We start from the raw sequence: 20869 nt of genomic DNA, 5'->3' as shown, positions 1-20869 counted from the left end.
CGGTCACCAAAACACATAACTCATAATACAAATTGTCATCGGACGTTAAGCGTGCGGACCCTACGGGTTCGAGAACTATGTAGACATGATCGAGACACATCTCCGATCAATAACCAATAGCAGAACCCGGATGCTCATATTGGCTCCTACATATTCTACAAAGATCTTTATCGGTCAAACCGCATAACAACATACGTTGTTCCCTTTGTCATCGGTATGTTACTTGCCCGAGATTCGATCGTCGGTATCATCATACCTAGTTCAATCTCGTTACCGACAAGTCTCTTTACTTGTTCCATAATACTTCATCCCGCAACTAACTCATTAGTCACAATGCTTCCAAGGCTTATAGTGATGAGTATTACCGAGAGGGCCCAGAGATACCTCTCCGAAACATGGAGGGACAAATTCTAATCTCGATCTATGCCAACCCAACAAACACCTTCAGAGACACCTGTAGAGCACCTTTAATCACCCATTTACATTGTGACGTTTGGTAGCACACAAAGTGTTCCTCCGGTATTCGGGAGTTGCACAATCTCAGAGTCTGAGGAACATGTATAAGTCATGAAGAGAGCAATAGCAATGAAACTGTAACGATCATAATGCTAAGCTAACGGATGGGTCATGTCCATCACATCATTCTCCTAATGACGTGACTCCGTTCATCAAATGACAACACATGTCTATGGTCAGGAAACATAATCATCTTTGATTAACGAGCTAGTCAAGTAGAGGCATACCAGGGACACTATATTTTGTCTATGTATTCACACGTGTACTAAGTTTCCGATTAATACAATTCTAGCATGAATAATAAACATTTATCATGAGATAAGGAAATAAATAATAACTTTATTATTGCCTCTAGGGCATATTTCCTTCAGTTTCATCATTCACTTCAGTATTGGCATCTGTTTCATCTGCTTGAGTGTTGCTTGTGCTGGTGTGCAGAGGCGTGCTTGTCGTCATTGCTGCAATGATTGCCATTTCTGACACTGATTCTGCATTGTTTGTGGCAGCACGGTGACTTGTTCATGGAATGCTCCTTCAGTGTGCTCTGAGGTTCCCGCAGTAGACGTTCCTGTGCCGCTGTTGATTGTAGTTGAAGCTCCTGTAAAAAATCAGGTACGTGTAAGCAGTATTGCTTGAATGGCATTTTCATCGTAATGAAATATAGCAGCTGCATCTGATTGTTCATGGCAACTGCATCTGAAATATGGTACACAACTGCAGCTGTATAATTTACATGTATAAAGTGCTGGAATGTGCAACTTTGGAATCATGGAAACTGTAACCCATCCTTTTTTGGCATGATATCATTTATATATGCAAGTCTTGAGCATCTGCAATTTGCCATGCATGGCAACTGCAGTTCTCTAGCCATGGCAGCTGTAGTTTACCTAATATGGCAGCTGCAGTTGCCAGGTCATGGCAACTAACATCTTAACATCAACACTTGCATTCTAGATATGAGCCCACAGGGCAAATGCAGATTATCACAAATGGCTAATACACACAGGCAGTAATTGACAAATCCAGATGATCATAGATTACTAATGGACATATTCACTTGGTGGCATTTGCCACCACCACCGTGACAAATGCACTTTCCCAATGCTTTTGCACAAAGCAAATGCATGATTTTTTTTCTTGGTTCAGATATTACCTTGTTGTGCCACATGTGCTAATCGAAGTTGGTGTGCCACTTCAATTTGGTGCATTGTATCTGCATTATCGATGGCCTGCAATGGTGAAGCTTGCCACAAGACATCTGCTGGTGTGGTTGCACCATAACAACCTGCGATCACGTGGAAGTTAACTTTGAAATCATGGCAAACATAGTCCAACATGCATGGCAACTATAGTTGACAAGCATTGACGAACTGTAGTGGGTCAGGCATGGCAACCTTAGTTGTTAAAACATGGCATATGTAGTTATTCAATCATGGCAACTGCAGTTGATGAGACATGGCAACTGCAGTTGTCCAGATATGGCAAATACAACTGTGCAGGCTTGGCATTTGCACTTTCCATCATTTTCTTGATTTCTACCAACTACAAGTTCAAGTTGCCATCTTTTTTTCATTTATCATCACACCATGCAAACACCAATGTCATCTAGTTTCCTTTCTTGATACACCGTCCGTAAGATCATTTTCATATGTCTCACCTACGTACGACGTTGATGGCAGGTATCCGGTTGCCACATGTCGCCACGTGCTGCATGATGGTCCTGTGTTTTTGCAAAATACTCGTAAGTCTTGCCATCCTTGCAAGTTTTATTCGCCACATCAACATGCTATTTTCTTTTGCATTACCTTGATTTGTCACATTTGCTACTTGAAGTTGGTTTCATGTCTATCTATCACCGATAGCCCCTTGTGTTCCAACTTGCCACGGTATCCCTGCCTGTGTGGTTGTGTCATAAGAACCTGCGAACAATGTCATTGTAGTACATAAGTAAAATACCATTTTGAAGTCCACAAACATGTCAACTGTCCTTTTTTGATCATGCATCGTACCTAAGCGCGCGTACTGCTCTAGTAGTGGCAGCAATGGTCCTGCGGAAATGAGTTGATTGTACTCTATTGCATCCCAAGATGGCGCTTGCGGCCTTCCAGAAAACCAAGGATCAGCCCTGTCTTCATGATTCATTTTCTCTGCTTTTCGCACTGTATTTTCAGTCATTACACGATTAAGAATGCATTATTATTCGGTATTTGAATTCCATTTGTTTGTTGTTTGCACATAAAAGGAAACACGACAATCTTACATTTCTAGCATAAACAACTATTACAGCATGGTAAGTAGGAATCATCGTAGTCGTGCATTTTTCGGATGATAGGGCATATGCATGTTCATCCTCTCTACAATCTGGATGGCAACTAATTTGTTGAACCTATGACAACTAACAATATAATATGATGACAACTGACGACATAGATAGGTGGCAACTATTTTTTCGCTCCATATGTACTGCCCAAATTGCTCTGTTCTGCCTTGTTCTTAGTGAATCCCAATCATCCTTCTCGAACACCTACTAATAGCATCTGGAACCTAAATTCTTAGATCAGATCCTCGATAGAACATGGCAAACTAGTGGTTGGGGCGCACCTTGGTGCGCCACCTGAGCGGAAGCTCTGCGGTGCCAGATAGGTGGCGCCCCTTCCACATTCTTGTCTATACCAAGTGACGTTATTCTGTCAGACTAAAGGTACAATAATGTGAAGTATTGGTACATGCAAGTTCATAACTGGAAATAATGCAGGAGCAAAAAGGGATCAACAAGACATCAGTTGCATGCGAAGAAAATATAGATATCTTATATGAATTGCAAATATGATGAATGGTTCACAATACGATCCATTACAGATACAGTAAGATGGTTCAAAACTCAGACAATGGCGTCCAAAAGTAGAGCCACAGTTGCTCGATGAAGCATATGTAACAGGTCAAGAGAGCCCGGTAGGAACCTACATGGAATGCCTTGCCTGGTTTCTGAAGTAGAAGGCAAATGTCACCTTCTTTGATGTTGGTGTCACGACGAAGCTCTGGCCAATTTGTTGTGATGATGGCCTTCTTGGCAGTTCTTTCAATGAGGCAAGAAATGAGGGAGACATCACCATCCGCAAGTTTGATTGGTAATGTGACATCATGTGGATGGATGCAGTCCTTGGGATATGTCTCCATAACCCGAAAGCAGTGCATCATACAGAAAGTGAATGAGAAGTAAAGGGCAGTGTAATGCTAGATAAAAGGATATGTTTGTGTAGGTACCATAAATTCAGGAAAAAGACATCCAGAGGATGTAAAGCATCAGAATGCAACTACCCTTGGGTAACATTTTCAAATATCAATTATAATCATTTTAAAGTTTCAATTCAATCAACATCAAGACTCGTGAGTATAACTTAATATAAGTTGCACTCACTTTTTGGTACATTTCTTAATCAACCACACTACATATATCAAGAGCTTTGTACATCACCATACTCTAGGTAGAATGATGAGAAAGGCGGGTCAATGATTCAAAAATACTCCCTCCATTCGTAAATATTTGTCTTTCTAGAGATTTCAACAAATGACTACATACAAAGCAAAATGAGTGAATGTACACTTCAAAATATGTCTATATACATCCGTATGTGGTAGTCCATTTGAAGTCTCTAAAAAGACAAATATTTAGGAACGGAGGGAGTATTAAACAAATAACTAAAACTACAATATGTACCAAGCAATAACACATGCATACTATTAGGAATGAATATCAAACATGAGCAATGGAGATACACATTATTTGCTTATACGGTCATCGCAACAAAAATATTTTCTAGTGCTTATGTTCAGAACTATTTCTAGACCTGCATCATCACAACCAAATGTGCTACAATACATTTATAAGCAATCTGCTAACTTTTAAGAACTGGGGACAACAAAAGGAGTACATGATAACCACTTGGTGCTACTATTTTCATGGTATTGTCTAAGCTAGTATGAAAAGTATTTGTCCTAAAAAATCAATGTACAAGGATGATAACTTTGCCACATCACCACGTGAGAAAAGAGCAAGCATAGCTTGTGTAATGCACTGCTTAGCTCCATTGGACGCTAGAACCTGATCTGGGCTATAGGTTAGACCATTCTCCTCTGCATATCAATAAACAAACAACAAGGAAGTCAATTAGACTACTTATTCAATATGGCTATTCCAAAAACGAGAAATTCATCTACGTGCACGCACCCTGGAGCTTGTTGTTGATAGCCTTCGTCGGCTCCATACTCTCGGCATTAGCGGGGTACCTTGTCTAACTTGCTACAACTACAACACACATGCATGTAGAATGTATTACCCTACAATCTACTCTCAAGTCTCAATGATACAAACGGAAACCTGAGGCATAAGAATCCCATCCTCGCTGACAACATTACATTCCCTCTTTGGTTCAGTTTTTCGTACTCACTCTAACGAAGGATATACACTCCAACAGTTATTAATAAAGGACATTTCAGATGGTATAGTCTGCAACATTCAAGATTACACTTCACATGAATATGTTAATAAAAATGATGAATTATGAAATAATCAACACCATGTGGGCGAAATAAATCAATGGCACGATCAGTTTCCCATTTTTTGCAAATTGAAGAAATGGCAACATTGTAAAACACTACACCAGACCTTGCTGCGGCATCTCGGATACTGTCAAGTGTCAAACATCTGAATAAATCATGGTGCTTATACTTTCATGTATACTCAAGTCCTTTGCTAACCTGGTAAATAAAATAAAATAAAATAAACCTTGTGCTAAAAACTATTGACTTTTTATGTACCCAAAATGGAAAAAAGGGCTAGCAGTCACGAGTTCACAACACATCACGCCTAGTTGTCTAAATGTTTATGTCACAAAAGACTGTAGAAGTGTGTTGTTACGAAGAAGTAAATGGAATCACAAAAGCAAAAGCACAAGTGCTTGACAGCTTCATTTATCCACGAGTGATTGCAAAGTTGCCCCACTCCAATATATGAGACAAGAGAGATCTACGGAAAAAATGACAGTACAGAACTTGCTTCTGAACTTAACGTTGTAGACCATAGATCTAATTTGGAAATCCAAAGTCTAAACACAGTAGTCAAAAGGAAGAAATGGCTATACAAAAATGGTACATACATAATTTTCTTATCCAGTACAGAGATCCCCTTAAAATAGCAAATGGCCTCGTATTGCAAACTAACCTTTCTTATCTAGTACAGAAAATTCATGGGAAAATAATATTTACCAAATACATAAACCTAGACTACACTACAAGATCAACATGAGCATCGGATGGATGATCCCAGTTATGAGAGCACAACAACATACATTCAAAAAATTACCATTCATAGTAATTGGGAACCATTGAAGATAGTAAATTACCTCATGACATACTTGAGCAACGCGTATAAATCTCCTATAGTCAAGCAGAAGGAGTAATTTAGGTGCCCGTACAGTGATTGCAACCTTCCACGTGATTTAGGACAGAAGAATCTATCCATGTAGATGACAAGAGTACTAATCAAAAGGGAGACGAAAGGCAATCTGTAAGATATAATTCCCAGATCACATAGCAAACAAATGTTGCATGATTAATTTAGTTAACCCCTTACCATCACACATCTCTACTTGTCTTCCTCGGCATCTCCATTAGCAATCCCATGCGGTCGAACAAACCATTTAGCAGAGACATCTGCAGTGTCGAAGCATTAGATCTCTGGACACACCTGGGAAGAGTAATAAATATGCAGTTGTTTTTTCCAACTGTATAATTGACGACTAAGCAGACCAAAAGACAACTATGGATTATGGATTATGATTATGGAATCTCAAGTACTGAAATTATTGCCATGAATTGCAGACAAGAATGTCAAACATTGCACAACACATTATCTAATTAAATATTATGGCTGGTCAGTGTGTCATACGTTAAATTGCATTAGCATGGCATATTAACAAGCCCTGTACCTGTACTAATGGAGTCCTGGCAGCAACTCTTGTGCATTCAGGTAACACTATATAAATTTCTTGAATCACTTTCCCACCTACACAGGAAGGCTTCAGGTGTCAAATGTTTGTCAGGTTAAGAGACGTGCAAACACAAGTAACAAAAGGAAAATGGATTAAACAAAACTTTACACATTCAAGTGAAGATAATCAAAAATTATCAGCCCAGACTCCAATACCAGAACCTTGTCTGCTCTTTTAAAGTTCACGGCTGAGTTGTCCTGATATATGTTGAAAGTAAAATTTAGTACATCACTTTTTTATGAACTAAAGTGAAATCCATGCATGAAAACATATAGATACTAACGAGCAGGATCCGATCCTGTCAGATCAACAGAAGTAACGACGGCTTACATATCGAGTAGGAGGTCCTCGTCCTCTTCGCCGGTGGTGATGGCAACCTCCTCGAGCCTCACGATGTCCTCTTTCTCGCCGCCGGTCGGCGACGCGTGAGGAAGAACATGGCGACGCCCAATGGAAGTGGCCGGTTGACTTTGACTGGGGGGTGAAGCCATCATCCTCACTGGCCACTTAGCCAGATCCAGCCGCCGCCGTCGCCATCTCTATCCGCGCTGAGAGAAAGACGAGGACGAGGCGCGCCACCCCTGCTTGGGCCTATGAGGTCGGCGGTTCGAGGTTGGAGGAGCAGCTGCTCCTTGCTCGAGTCGGAGGTGGGGGGGGATCTAGGATCGTCACCCTGTAATTATTCCTGAACTTCTTGTTGATGTACCCGCACACGGTCCACCCAATTTAAAATTTTTGAGACTGGGATAGCTAATCTGAAATTATGAAAAACCTATACCCTAAGACCTGAAAATGTGGCTTTCAGAAAAATGACAATATAAGTCAATATGTCAGGATGGTCTTAAGTTGCACCACGAACAAAAACAGATCAAGGTATAAAAGGGAGTTCATAGAAAAAAGGTCCATATCCATAGTGGAACAAATTGGAAGAAGATTATATAAAAATTTAATCGACAATCATGTACACTGGACACCCTATTGCCATATCAACAAGTTTAAATCAGTATAAATTGGTAAAAAGCTTGATGTTACCAATCATTATATACATGCTCTCATGTACCACAGTGGCATTGCAATAAAATGCTAAAATATCACTCCAATTAGGCAATGGAAAAGGAAAAGCAACACACTTGAAATTAGATACTGCAGAGAAGGAAAGAGAGAATCTGTGTCTTGGAGATCCAAATTAACATGCTACAATATCACACACAAAATGGAAAGCATCAGAGTAGCTCTGCGCATTCTAACTGTGTCAGTTATGAAAATGAAGTAATATCACCAGTGAACTGTATCAGTAATTTTGTATCATTTCTTCTAATCAATATGACATTAGGACCGACAGATTTAAATTTGTAATATATAAAGGAAAGTGAAAAATCTAGAGAGCTAGTCATCTTGTCAATTCATCAACACGCTGGTGAGGGTGAGTGATTCCTAAATTAAGAGGTACAATTTTATATTGTGAATCAGAGTTATGTAAATCTGTGTAAAGAGGGATGTTTTAGATTACATGAGAACTTGAAGGATTTTGTGATGCTAGTTAGAACAGGTGCGGTGTTAAGCAACATATGGCATATGAGACCTAGGAACCTAATATTCATCAAGTATTACCGTTTTGTGTGGTTCCAGAGTGGATAGAGTGGCATAGTTAAGAGTCATGGAAGAAAGACATTCAAGTGCATCTATCTAGCAAACAAAATGGCAGAGTGTGAATACTTGATCTCTTGTCACAGTGAACCTCGTAGTTAGTATGAAAATTTGCTTTAGTATACTACTATCCGCATCTAATGCATGTATGAATGCACCAAAATTTGTACTAATAAAGGAGCATTATCATATTTGTTTAGCAAGCAAACAATGATAATTATTATAGCCGAACACTTCTGAATAAATTCAATGCCAGAGAGAGGTATTACCTGTTATTCTTAGCATTTGGGTAGCTGCCATTGCATAGCGCATGCTAAAGGTACTTTTCCAAGCTGGAGTTCTTGACCCGGCGGTCCATGGTGCAGTATATGTTGCTGATACAATTAGCAGACTGCCCTGACTGTAATTGTTGAAAGCCTATAAATACATTCAAGATTACCAATTATGAATGAATTAATAATTAACCGTGCATGAACTTGTTAACCGAAAGAATAATACATGCCATCATCGGGTGTACTTGCCTTTTTCTTTCTTTCCGCAGAAGGTGCTTGGACGATGAACTCGATATGTAGGGCATATCAACACAAATCTGCAGTACAAAACTAATTACCAGTTTGCACAAAAATGAGTATTAATGACTCAAAACAATCAGCAATGACAGGGACTGACCGATATACAGATAACTAAGCAGATTTGTTAACTCCAAAATTGCATAACTTATCATCATGTAAACAAAAATGATAGGGGGAAACCATTTACGGAACAGTGAAAATGAAATCAAACATGCACACACTATGAAACGGTGCGATCTTTGCACATATGGGCAGAGAGAGAGAGAGAGAGAGAGAGAGAGAGAGAGAGAAGGATTGACAGAAACTCACATTGACACCAGCCATCCCTCGAAGACGCCTCCCTGCAGATCCATATGACACCGCTGCTCCTTGTCCGTATTGTCAACCTCTCCTCTACCCATGAGGCATCCGCCGCCTGGGTCTCCGGCCTTGTTGCTCCATCCCCACCATGGACCTATTGGACCTCCCCTCATCAGCCAATCTGGTGGAAGGGGATCGGCGAAAAGGAGCACGGCGGCAGGGCATCTCTGCAGTCCGTGCTATCCTTCTGCGTCGAGGATGAAGACGATACTTCCGAGAGGAAGAGTAGGCCGGCAGGGGGGCGTAAGAGACGCCGGAGGGAATGGGGATTTTTTCCTTCCTTTCCGGTGAACCCTAGCCTTGATAGCATTCTCACCTTGGGGACGGCTGCAGCGGCGAGACGGCGACAGGTAGGAGGGGGCGGAGGGGCGGCGGCGCACGTATAGGGGAGGAGAGGCGACACCACTGGATAGAGGGAGGCGGCCGAGGGTAGCGGCGGCGGCGGCGCTGGAGTGGGAGGAGGAGGCGCGCGAGGCAGAGGGCATGGGGGAGAAGGAGGCGCTCGAGGCGGAAGGTTTAGCTCGACAGGTTTTTCGTTCTTTCCCTTTTTTTACCCCTTTTTTTTCCTTTTTTTACCCCTCTTTTTTTCCTGCCCAACCAATGCTTTCGACGTGGCACGCACGAGAGGTCGCCCTTGTAGCGATTGTTAATGGGTTTAATTTTTGATCGTTGGAGGGCAAATGAGAATAAACATGAACGGCCGGAACCGTGGATCCAGTCGCCATCTACATGGGCAATCTACAAGTGAAATTTATGGGGACGGGAGGGGGGTGGGGGGGGAGGGGGTTGGGGAAGGAGGAGGAGACAGGTTTGTGACCCATGTGCTTGTTGCCGTGTTTTCCGTAGATGGAGAGTGTGGGCGCTAGAGATCTGATCTGGTTGTCATGGCAACTAGAGAAAGAAGACGGCGGAGGTAGGGGAAGATCTACCGATCCAGAGGTTGGAGACGACAACGGACGGTGGCAATGCGGTTCGAACGCGGGTAGGGCCAATGGGCGAGAGAGGTTGTGCGGGCAGCGGGGTCGCTCGCCCGGACGTGTGGGCGATCGCGCTACACACCAGACGTGCGGGCTGTGGCTGGGAGCGCCCGGACGCCGTCGTGCGGGCGATCCGTGTCTGTGCCACACGGGACGTGCGTCACACCCCCTAGATGTTACACGTGTGGTGGATATCGCCGTCCGTTATTATTGGGGAAGATATATATGGAATAAAGTTTTTAACTAGAGATGATTCACGGTTGAGAAACCGATTTTCCCGGAAACCAGAAAGAGCAAGAGCAAACTGAGCGGACTCCTCGGTCGGCAAGTCCATGACCAAAGCCCAACAAGGGCGAAGACCACTGTTGTGACTTGCCATTCTCTTTCGTCTTTCTTCCCCCTTTCCCCACTCGACGCACCCTCGCCGTCAAGTCTAGGGTTTAGCGGAGCCTGCAGCCGTCTCCCGGCACCACCCGAGCCGCCCATGGACGTCGACTCCGAACCGTCCGCCGAGAGCAAGCCCGCCCAGATGGACCTCGAGGACCAGGCAAGCCGCCGCCGCCGAACTTATTATCTCGGGGATTTTTCCTTCTTTTTTGGGGTTTTGAATGCGATTTTCCGTGCGCAGGCGGACGCGAAGGGGAAGGGGAAGGCCGATGCCGCGGAGGAGGAGAAAGGAAAGGGGAAGGGGAAGGGCGACGAACTCGCGGACTCCATCGGGAGTCTATCTATCGGCCCGGGGCGCGCCAACTTCAAGAAGAAGCCGGTGATCATCCTCGTCATCGGCATGGCCGGTGCGTCGATTTCGTTTGCCCTATTCAATTGCCATTTTAGCAGGACGGATGGCCGACCGAACCTGTGATATGTGGAGCTTTTATTAAGAGATTTTGGGATTGGAAGCTTACTCTGTTTTGTCCTACAATGTAGGGACTGGGAAGACCACCTTCATGCATCGTCTGGTGTGTCATATGCAGGCATCGGCGAACATGAGGGGTTATGTGCTCAACCTTGACCCTGCGGTGATGACACTGCCATTCGGAGCCAACATTGATATCCGTGATACCGTGCGCTACAAGGAGGTGATGAAAGAGTACGGACTTGGTCCCAATGGTGGCATTCTTACCTCACTCAACCTGTTCTCAACCAAGTTTGATGAGGTACGCATCTTATATGCATCTTGAATGTTTAGAATGGTAATGTGCACTATTTATGTACTCTGTTAGGCTATAAAATTCAAGGCAGTACAAACTTACAACCATGCAGTCAAACCGGGTTGTTTCATTATTTTTGCGGGTAATTGATTCATGTAATTTTTCCATCATTCAATGTAAACTGTTGCATAATTGTGCTTAATTTATAGTACAATGCAGAGTTCATAGAAATTTATTTGATTCTACTCTAAATAGTGACAACTTTTTGCGAAATTGTATGCTACATTAATGGTATGTGAGACATCTTTTCCCCCTCTATTATTGTGCCATTCAGCTAATATATGTCCAATATTCATCCTTGCAGGTTATATCTGTTATTGAAAAGCGAGCAGACCAGCTGGATTATGTGCTGGTGGACACCCCAGGGCAGATTGAAATCTTTACTTGGTCGGCTTCAGGAGCTATCATAACTGAAGCTTTTGCATCAACATTTCCAACAGTTGTTGCATATGTGGTTGACACCCCCAGGTCGACAAGCCCTGTGACCTTTATGAGCAACATGATGTATGCATGCAGTATCCTCTACAAGACCCGTTTGCCTCTGGTGCTGACATTTAATAAGGTTGATGTAGCCAAGCACGAGTTTGCTCTTGAGGTAAGTACACCCCTGAGATGATTTCAATTTCACTGTTCTTGATCCTGTACACTAATATTGTATTTAGCTACTATCATGTACTCCCTCCGTTCCTAAATATTTGTCTTTCTAGAGATTTCAACAAGTGACTACATACGAAGTAAAATGAGTGAATCTACATTCTAAAATATGTCTACATACATCCGTATATTATAGTCCATTTAAATGTCTAGAAAGACAAATATTTAGGAACGGAGGGAGTATTCACATTGTGTGTAACATTTGATTATGTGCACTGGTTCTCTTTTTGGTATACTTTTGTTGTCAATATGTAACATTTGAGCTGCCATGCTGAGCCGTATGATTTAGGTTTATTGAACATCTATATTAATCGACAATACACAAACAGGGTTTTGTCCATGATGTTTCTTCAATTTAGTTCTTGGTTTCCTTTTCTTTTCTTCAAATTTTGGTAACTTGGCCTTCATTTATTTGCTGGACCAGTGGATGCAAGATTTTGAAGCATTTCAGACAGCTTTGGATTCCGACTCATCGTACACATCTTCATTTACCCGGAGTCTCTCTCTTGTGTTGGACGAATTCTACAACAACCTACGCTCTGTTGGAGTATCGGCGGTATCTGGCACTGGAATTGATGCATTTTTTGAAGCTATAGAAGCAAGCACTAATGAATACATGGAGACTTACAGGTCTGTCTGTTATCATATAGTTCTACAATTCCTGAATGAATTGTTGATACTAAAAACTAAAGAACTTATTAGTTGCTATCATCTAACAATTTTATCAGGGCTGATCTTGACAAGAGGATTGCTGAAAAGGAGAGACTAGAAGCTGAGCGTAGGAATGAGAACATGGAAAGATTGAGGAGAGATATGGAGAAGTCCAAAGGACAAACTGTGGTGCTCAGCACTGGTTTGAAGGACAAAACTCCTGCCTCAGAGATGATGGGGGACGCGGATGAGGAGGAAGAAGAGGAGGCGTTGGAGGATTTCAGGATTTCCGAGGATGATGATGATGAAGATGAAGGAGAAGATGATGAAGTGACTCATTTTGGCTTTTAAGGTATTTTAGCACTTCTCTGTTTATAATGTGCTCTGAAGGTGTTCTCATTAGTTGAATATCTATTACTGTCAGGATAATGGGCATCATCTTAACATGCATTGTTGATTCCGGTAATTAATGTGACATAACCATGAATTTTTTTGGGGCGCGTGTAAAGGTATATGCTGTTTTCTCAAGGGATATAGAATATTCAATATACAGATTCACACTCCATGTGTAGTTATATTTTGTAAAATTGAAGTCTGCATGAGGGTGGCATTGCATTGCTGTTATATGACCGGATTGAGATGGTTTTATTGTTGATAAGATCAGTAGATCACCAACTCAAGCTGTTAATTTTCTTGTCAATGTAAAGGTTCGTTGGTTCCATTCTGATCGTATTAAGCTTTGTCTTGACAGGTTGATTGAGTTGAACAGGGCGTTTACTGGAGGGTGTTCAGGAGGACCCGGTGGGGAGTGGTGTTTGTTTCCAGGTTATTACAGTGGAAATGAAATGCCATCGATATCACTAGGTGGATGACTGCCGTTAGTCTGTAAATCAACTCGCACTTTACCAAACTCGCTGCAATCTCATCGATGAACTGAACTGTATTCACTGGCTACGCTGTACGAATTGTCTCCTTGACTTGTTCTGCACACTTTTTTGAAAACAGCTGGAGCGGTAATTCGGTTACTTGCTTAGGCAAAGCCTCGGTTGGATTCCAAGAAGTTTAGCAATGCCCAGGCTTTCTTTTAAAAAAACATTTTACTCCTCGATAAAACCTGGGGGTGGGGGTTCTCATCAAACCGACAATACTATTGAATCCCCCCTTGGCCAGGCAAGGCATCAGCTGCCATGTTTGCTTCGCGCGCGGGCAATGTTCAAAGGTGATCTTACAAATTCAATCGTCATCCGGTAACAGTTCTCATACACTGCTGTAGCTATTCCGTAGGATCACCCCTCGATGCTGCAAGACTTCGGCTCTGCATGTTAGGACCAAGCAAGGCAGTCCATACATTTGAAATTCAAGGTACTTCATCCAAAAATTAAGTCCATATATTGGAAGTGCAGGCCTAGCGAGATTGTGAGCCTCGACATTCGAGGTCTAAACTCATCTATATCTATATCTATACCAATATAAAAAGAATCAAAGGGGCAGATCCAAATGATCTCGATCATCAAACTAAGTCAATCCAACAACCTAGACTGCTCGAATGGCGAGCGGTCAACGTGTTTAACGTGCAATGATATCATACCAAATATTGCACTAATCACAAAATTAACACACAAATAATATCATATCTAATATCCACGCGCAACTAATATATTGCCTAAGTATTAACATGCATTGCACGTGCCCATTTATTAGTGACTAAAAAAGCAAGAATTAAACAAACCAGCTCTATCTATGATTTCATCTATCATTGCTCCATACGGCGCCACGCTCCCTTCTTTGGTCGCTTCAATTACTATTTTGCGGTCCGATGCCACATCTATATTAGTGATGTATAAGTCCTCAGCCAGTGCTTTGTGTTTCTCTGATCACCAATGTTTCAAGTGTAGTAGCATTGTCGATATGATTATTCACCACTACCGACGCCCCTTGGTAAACTCTCGTCTGATTTCTGCACACAACCGCTATGACTCCTCTTCCTCCTGCCCGAAGAATTGCCACATCAACATTTATTTTGGCATGTCCATCCCTCGAGGGTAGCCAGTGCCTCGGTTTATGCAGAACTCTAATCTCACCCACGAAGTTGTTGATGAGTGAGTGTGTCGCAATCATTCAGAGTATAATCATCCTGTTGCATTGTCTCATTCATGGCAAAGAGCCACTTCTTGACGTCCATACTCTGGTTGGTGCACATGTGTTCTATTAAGTCGTCATTGGAGAGAGCCCAAACACTTCATGACATGCTGCAATTGAGTAGCGAGTGACGCCAATTGTCTGGCGCGCCACACAAGGCACAAACATGGGAGGTGGTTTGATTTCTGCACACAGCCGCTATGACTCGTCTTCCTCTTGCCGGAAGAATTGCCACATCAACATTTATTTTGGCGTGTCCATCCCTCGAGGGTAGCCAGTGCCTCGGTTTATGCAGAACTCTAATCTCATCCACGAAGTTGTCGATGAGTGAGTGTGTCGCAATCATTCGAGTATAATCATCGTGTTGCATTGTCTCATTCATGGCAAAGAGCCACTTCTTGGCGTCCATACTCCGGTTGGTGCACATGTGTTCTACTAAGTCGTCATTGGAGAGTGCCCAAACACTTCACGATATGCTGCAATTGAGTAGTGAGTGACGCCAATTGTCTGGCGTGCCACACAAGGCACAAACATGGGAGGTGGCCATGTTCCGGTGGCGAGGAACATCAGCAGTTGGTAATGAATGTTTGGCCAGCCTCCACGCGAAAATAGAGAGGATTTTTTAAGACAAGAAAATAGAGAGAGAATTTTTTTAGGATCATTTTTTTAAAAAACTTCTTTTTTCGAGGATCAAATAGAGAGAAATGGACTCGAAGTTATGATCGGTTCATCTCCAACATTGGCCCAGACGGCGAACCAACCTGTGGTTGGCTGGTTAGGTGGACGGTGGTATTTGTTAGGACATTATTTTCCCTGGTTTGTTTTGGTGATTGATGACAATACTTTTACGGACTAATCGTGTGCATTAAGCTTTTCAGATTATCTAATATAAGGGAATTATGCGATTGTTACCCCTCGAGGACTTCACTTTAGACGGATTATTTTCCCTCGTTTCTTTTTGGTGGAATTGAGTCGTAGGGATAACCGCACTATCAAGAGGGGATTCGTTTCTGAAGAGTATGGGTGGAATCATCACGTTCACACTCTCCTTGCACCCTCGCCTTCTTCCTGCTTCTTTGGAGTATTCGTGCTGTGCAAAACAAGGGGTGCTGGGTGCTAAGCGGTAGTACCGCGGTCAGGGTGGTAGTAACGCTTGTTAGTGCCGCCGGTACTACCGCCCCTGCTGTGGTCTCGATTTTTCGTGTCGGGTTTCCGTAAAGGACCACGCAGGGGAGCGGTAGTAGGGACGGCAGTAGGGCGCGGTAGTACCGCCTATTAGCGGTAGTACCGCTCCTACGTCCGCTCCAACTGCCGCTCAACTCGTTGCCCTCCTCTGTTTTCCAGCGGCTGTAGGGAGCGGCAATACCGCTTATCGGCGGTAGTACCGCCCACAGGGCGGTAGTACCGCCCTAATGCATGTACTTCTTCTCCCTTAGCCCTGGTTACCCTATGCCTGCTTACCACAACGGTAGTACCGCTGTGGCAGCGGTAATACCGCTCCGGCAATGGTAGTACCGCCCAGATGCGGGCTGCGGGCTGCATAACGGTTGGATGTGTCCCCCCACTATATAAAGGGGTCTTCTTCAAGAAGACCCACCTCTTCCATCCCCAAGCTCCATTGTTGTTCCAAGCTCCATTTTCACCCGATCTCTCTCCCTAGCCAATCAAACTTGTTGATTTTTTAGGGATTGGTTGAGTAGGCCCCGATCTACACTTCCACGAAGAGAAATTTGATTCCCCCTACTAATCCCTTGCGGATCTTGTTACTCTTGGGTGTTTGAGCACCCTAGACGGTTGAGGTCACCGCGGAGCCATATTCCATTGTGATGAAGCTTCGCGGTGTTGTTGGGAGCCTCCAATTAAGTTGTGGAGATTGCCCCAACCTTGTTTGTAAAGGTTCGGTCGCCGCCTCCAAGGGCACCAATAGTGGAATCATGACATCTCGCATTGTGTGAGGGCATGAGGAGAATACGGTGGCCCTAGTGGCTTCTTGGGGAGCATTGTGCCTCCACACCGCTCCAACGGAGACGTACTTCCCCTCAAAGGGAAGGAACTTCGGTAACACATCCTCGTTGAGGGAGTCCTGGACTAAGGGGTGTCCAGATAGCCGAACTATCATCATCCGCCGGACTCCAAGACTATGAAGATACAAGATTAAAGACTTCGTCCCGTGTCCGGATGGGACTTTCCTTGGCGTGGAAGGCAAGCTTGGCAATACGGATATGCAGATCTCCTACCATTGTAACCGACTCTGTGTAACCCTAGCCCTCTCCGGTGTCTATATAAACCGGAGGGTTTTTAGTCCGTAGGACACAATAACAACAATCATACCATAGGCTAGCTTCTAGGGTTTAGCCTCCTTGATCTCGTGGTAGATCCACACTTGTACTACCCATATCATCAATATCAATCAAGCAGGAGTAGGGTTTTACCTCCATCGAGAGGGCCCGAACCTGGGTAAAAACATCGTGTCCCTTGTCTCCTGTTACCATCCGCCTAGACGCACAGTTTGGGACCCCCTACCCGAGATCCGCCGGTTTTGACACCGACATTGGTGCTTTCATTGAGAGTTCCTCTGTGTCGTCACTGGTAGGCTTGATGGCTCCTTCGATCATCAACAACGACGCGGTCCAGGGTGAGACCTTTCTCCCCGGACAGATCTTCGTATTCGGTGGCTTTGCACTGCGGGCCAATTCGCTTGGCCATCTGGAGCAGGTTGAAAGCTACGCCCCTGGCCATCAGGTCAGATTTGGAAGTCTGAACTTCACGGCTGACATCCGCGGAGACTTGATCTTCGATGGATTCGAGCCATAGCCGAGCGCGCCGCACTGTCACGATGGGCATGATTTAGCTCTGCTGCCGGACAGTGCCCTGGAGGCCGCACACGAGTCCGCTCTGACCCTTGACTCGGAGCCGGCTGCGCAGATCGAGGATGGGTGGCTAGACATCGCCTCGGGGGCTGCTACCTCTACGGCGATGGAGCCGAATACTGACCTCGTCCGTTGTGAAGCTCGTGACTCCGAGGTGCCGGACTCCTCGCCGGACTCCGAACCTCCCGCGCCCCCTCCAATCGAATCCGATTGGGCGCCGATCATGGAGTTCACCGCTGTGGACATCTTTCAACACTCACCTTTTGGCGACATCTTGAATTCGCTAAAGTATCTCTCGTTATCAGGAGAGCCCTGGCCGAACTGCGGCCAGGATGGTCGAGATGCGGACGACGAAGAAATTCAAAGCCCACCCACCACCCACTTTGTAGCCACTGTCGACGATCTAACCGACATGCTAGACTACGACTCCGAAGACATCGACAGTATGGACGACGATGCCGGAGACGACCAAGAACCAGCGCCTACGGGGCACTGGAAGACCACCTCGTCATATGACATATACATGGTGGACATCCCAAAGGATGGGAATAGCGAGGAAGCAGCGGAGGAAGACTCCTCCAAAAAACAGCCCAAGCGCCGGCGTCAGCGGCGCCGCTCTAAATCCCGCCACAGCAAGAATGGAGATTCCGGCACCAGAGATAATAACACCCCAGAAAGTGCCGAAGACAACCCCCTCCAGCAGGATTCAGCACAGGAGGACGGAGAAGCCAGCCCTCATGAGAGAGCGGCAGACGAAGAGGTAGAGGATGATAATTACATGCCTCCCTCAGGAGACGAGGCAAGCCTCGACGACGACAAATTCGTCGTGCTTGAGGATCCCGTCGAACAAGAGCGTTTTAAACGCAGGCTTATGGCCACGGCGAACAACCTCAAGAAAAAGCAGCAACAGCTTAGAGCTGATCAAGATCTGCTAGCCGACAGATGGACTGAAGTCCTTGCGGCCGAAGAGCATGAACTCGAACGCCCCTCCAAAAGCTACCCCAAACGCAAGCTGCTCCCCTGGTTAGAGGAGGAGGCATATAAACCTACATCATCAGCGCACAATACGGTTGACCGACCACCTCGTGGCCGCGACAGAGAGGCCTCTAGGCCCTCCACTAGAACCGTACCCCGACACCGCTCGAAAAGTACGAAGCCACGCGGGAATGCGCCGGACTTATGAGACATATTGGAGGATAAGGCAAGACAATCAAGATCGATCTACGGATCGCGTGGGCGCCCCACGATGCGCGACGACGACCGTCACGCCGGATACAGCAACTCCGGCCGGGCCGAACACAGTAGACAAAGCTCACTTGAGCTACGTCGTGATATAGCCCAATATAGAGGCGCCGCACACCCACTATGCTTCACAGATGAAGTAATGGATCATCAAATCCCCAAAGGGTTTAAACCCGTGAATATTGAATCCTATGATGGCACAACATACCCCGCGGTTTGGATCGAAGACTATCTCCTTCATATCCACATGGCACGCGGCGACGATCTTCACGCCATCAAATATCTCCCACTCAAGCTTAAAGGACCAGCTCGGCATTGGCTCAACAGCTTGCCAGCAGAATCAATTGGGTGTTGGGAGGACCTGGAAGCCGCATTCCTTGACAACTTCCAGGGCACATACGTGCGACCACCAGACGCCGATGACCTAAGCCACATAATTCAGCAGCCAAACGAATCAGCCAGACAATTCTGGACACGGTTCTTAACAAAGAAAAATCAAATAATCGACTGTACGGATGCAGAGGCTCTTGCAGCCTTTAAACATAACATCCGCGACGAGTGGCTGGCCCGGCACCTAGGACAGGAAAAGCCAAAATCCATGGCAGCCCTCACATCACTCATGACCCGCTTCTGCGCGGGAGAGGACAACTGGCTAGCCCGCAGTAACAACCTCAGCAAAAATTCTGGCAGTCCGGATAACAAGGACCGCAATGGTAGGTCGCGTCGCAACAAAAACAAACGCCGCGTTAATGGCGACAACACTGAGGATACGGCAGTCAACGCCGGATTCAGAGGCTCCAAACCCGGTCAGCCGAAAAAGCCATTCAAAAGAACTACTCCGGGTCCGTCCAATTTGGACCGAATACTCGACCGCTCGTGCCAGATACACGGCACCCCCGAAAAGCCAGCCAATCACACCAACAGGGATTGTTGGGTATTCAAGCAGGCAGGCAAGTTAATTGCCGAAAACAATGACAAGGGGCTGCATAGCGATGACGAGGAAGAGACCCGGCCGCCGAACAATAGAGGACAGAAGGGTTTCCCCCCACAAGTGCGGACGGTGAACATGATATACGCAACTCACATACCCAAGAGGGAGCGGAAGCGTGCACTCAGGGACATATACGCGATGGAGCCAGTCGCCCCGAAGTTCAACCCATGGTCCTCCTGCCCGATCACTTTTGATCGAAGGGACCACCCCACTAGTATCTGCCATGGTGGATTCGCTGCATTGGTTTTAGACCCAATCGTCGATGGATTTCACCTCACTAGAGTCCTGATGGACGGCGGCAGCAGCCTGAACCTGCTTTATCAGGATACAGTGCGCAAGATGGGCATAGACCCCTCAAGGATTAAACCCACAAAGACGACCTTTAAAGGCATCATACCAGGTGTAGAGGCCAATTGTACAGGCTCAGTTACACTGGAAGTGGTCTTCGGATCCCCGGATAACTTTCGGAGTGAGGAGTTAATCTTCGATATAGTCCCGTTCCGCAGCGGCTATCATGCTCTGCTCGGACGAACCGCGTTCGCAAAGTTCAACGCGGTGCCGCACTACGCATACCTCAAGCTCAAGATTCCAGGCCCTCGAGGAGTCATTACGGTCAACGGAAACACTGAACGCTCCCTCCCAACGGAGGAACACACAGCGGCTCTCGCGGCAGAAGTACAGAGCAGCCTCTTAAGGCAATTTTCGAGTCCGGCCGTTAAGCGACCGGACACGGCCAAACACGCCCGGAGTAACCTACAACAAGACCACCTGGCACGTTCCGAGCACGCGTAGCAATGCGGCCCGAACCCCAGCCCTTGCAAAATTGCAAGACTGGTCCTTCACGTACATCATTACGCTCTGGAGATACCATGGGCATGGGGGGAGGGGCCCGACCACCACAGGCCCAAAATGCGGCTTAACCGCAACAGGGGCTCCCAAGTGTGTCACTCTTTTCCTTTTTTCTTTTTTCTTACCCACAGGACTCCGTT

The 20869-nt window shown here is 45.3% G+C and overlaps 1 protein-coding gene and 2 long non-coding RNA genes across 7 annotated transcripts; 1 reads left to right on the top strand and 2 right to left on the bottom strand.

Moving 5' to 3' along the window:
• Positions 1 to 4342: 4342 nt before the first annotated feature.
• On the bottom strand, positions 4343 to 8626 carry LOC123094871 (uncharacterized). 4 transcript variants are annotated; one of them, XR_006446018.1, is made up of 7 exons: positions 6897 to 8626; positions 6504 to 6763; positions 6149 to 6228; positions 5919 to 6053; positions 5183 to 5274; positions 4745 to 5023; positions 4343 to 4650 (listed from the first exon to the last, which is right to left on the bottom strand). It is a non-coding gene; the product is annotated as an uncharacterized lncRNA (long non-coding RNA). The 4 variants fall into 4 exon arrangements; XR_006446017.1 differs by having other exon boundaries at positions 4745 to 5274; positions 6504 to 6580; positions 6675 to 6763; XR_006446016.1 differs by having other exon boundaries at positions 4745 to 5274; positions 6897 to 7364; positions 8483 to 8626.
• A 115-nt stretch (positions 8627 to 8741) lies between these two features.
• Positions 8742 to 9657, bottom strand: LOC123094873 (uncharacterized). The gene is made up of 2 exons (XR_006446019.1): positions 9095 to 9657; positions 8742 to 8802 (listed from the first exon to the last, which is right to left on the bottom strand). It is a non-coding gene; the product is annotated as an uncharacterized lncRNA (long non-coding RNA).
• A 735-nt stretch (positions 9658 to 10392) lies between these two features.
• On the top strand, positions 10393 to 13671 carry LOC123092319 (GPN-loop GTPase QQT2). Of its 2 annotated transcripts, XM_044514063.1 has the most exons (7): positions 10393 to 10669; positions 10751 to 10916; positions 11050 to 11279; positions 11638 to 11928; positions 12412 to 12617; positions 12716 to 12990; positions 13390 to 13671. In XM_044514063.1, the coding sequence occupies exons 1-6, from the start codon at positions 10607 to 10609 to the stop codon at positions 12987 to 12989; spliced, it is 1230 nt and encodes a 409-aa protein (XP_044369998.1). In that variant the 5' UTR covers positions 10393 to 10606; the 3' UTR covers position 12990; positions 13390 to 13671. The 2 variants fall into 2 exon arrangements, with proteins under 2 accessions (XP_044369998.1, XP_044369997.1); XM_044514062.1 differs by having other exon boundaries at positions 10475 to 10916.
• The last annotated feature ends 7198 nt before the right edge of the window (positions 13672 to 20869 follow it).

Source organism: Triticum aestivum, chromosome 4B (genome assembly GCF_018294505.1).
Source record: "Triticum aestivum cultivar Chinese Spring chromosome 4B, IWGSC CS RefSeq v2.1, whole genome shotgun sequence".
NCBI classification, from domain to species: Eukaryota; Viridiplantae; Streptophyta; class Magnoliopsida; order Poales; family Poaceae; genus Triticum; species Triticum aestivum.
Note: the sequence above shows the minus strand (reverse complement) of the source record. Positions and strands in the feature narration are given on the sequence as shown.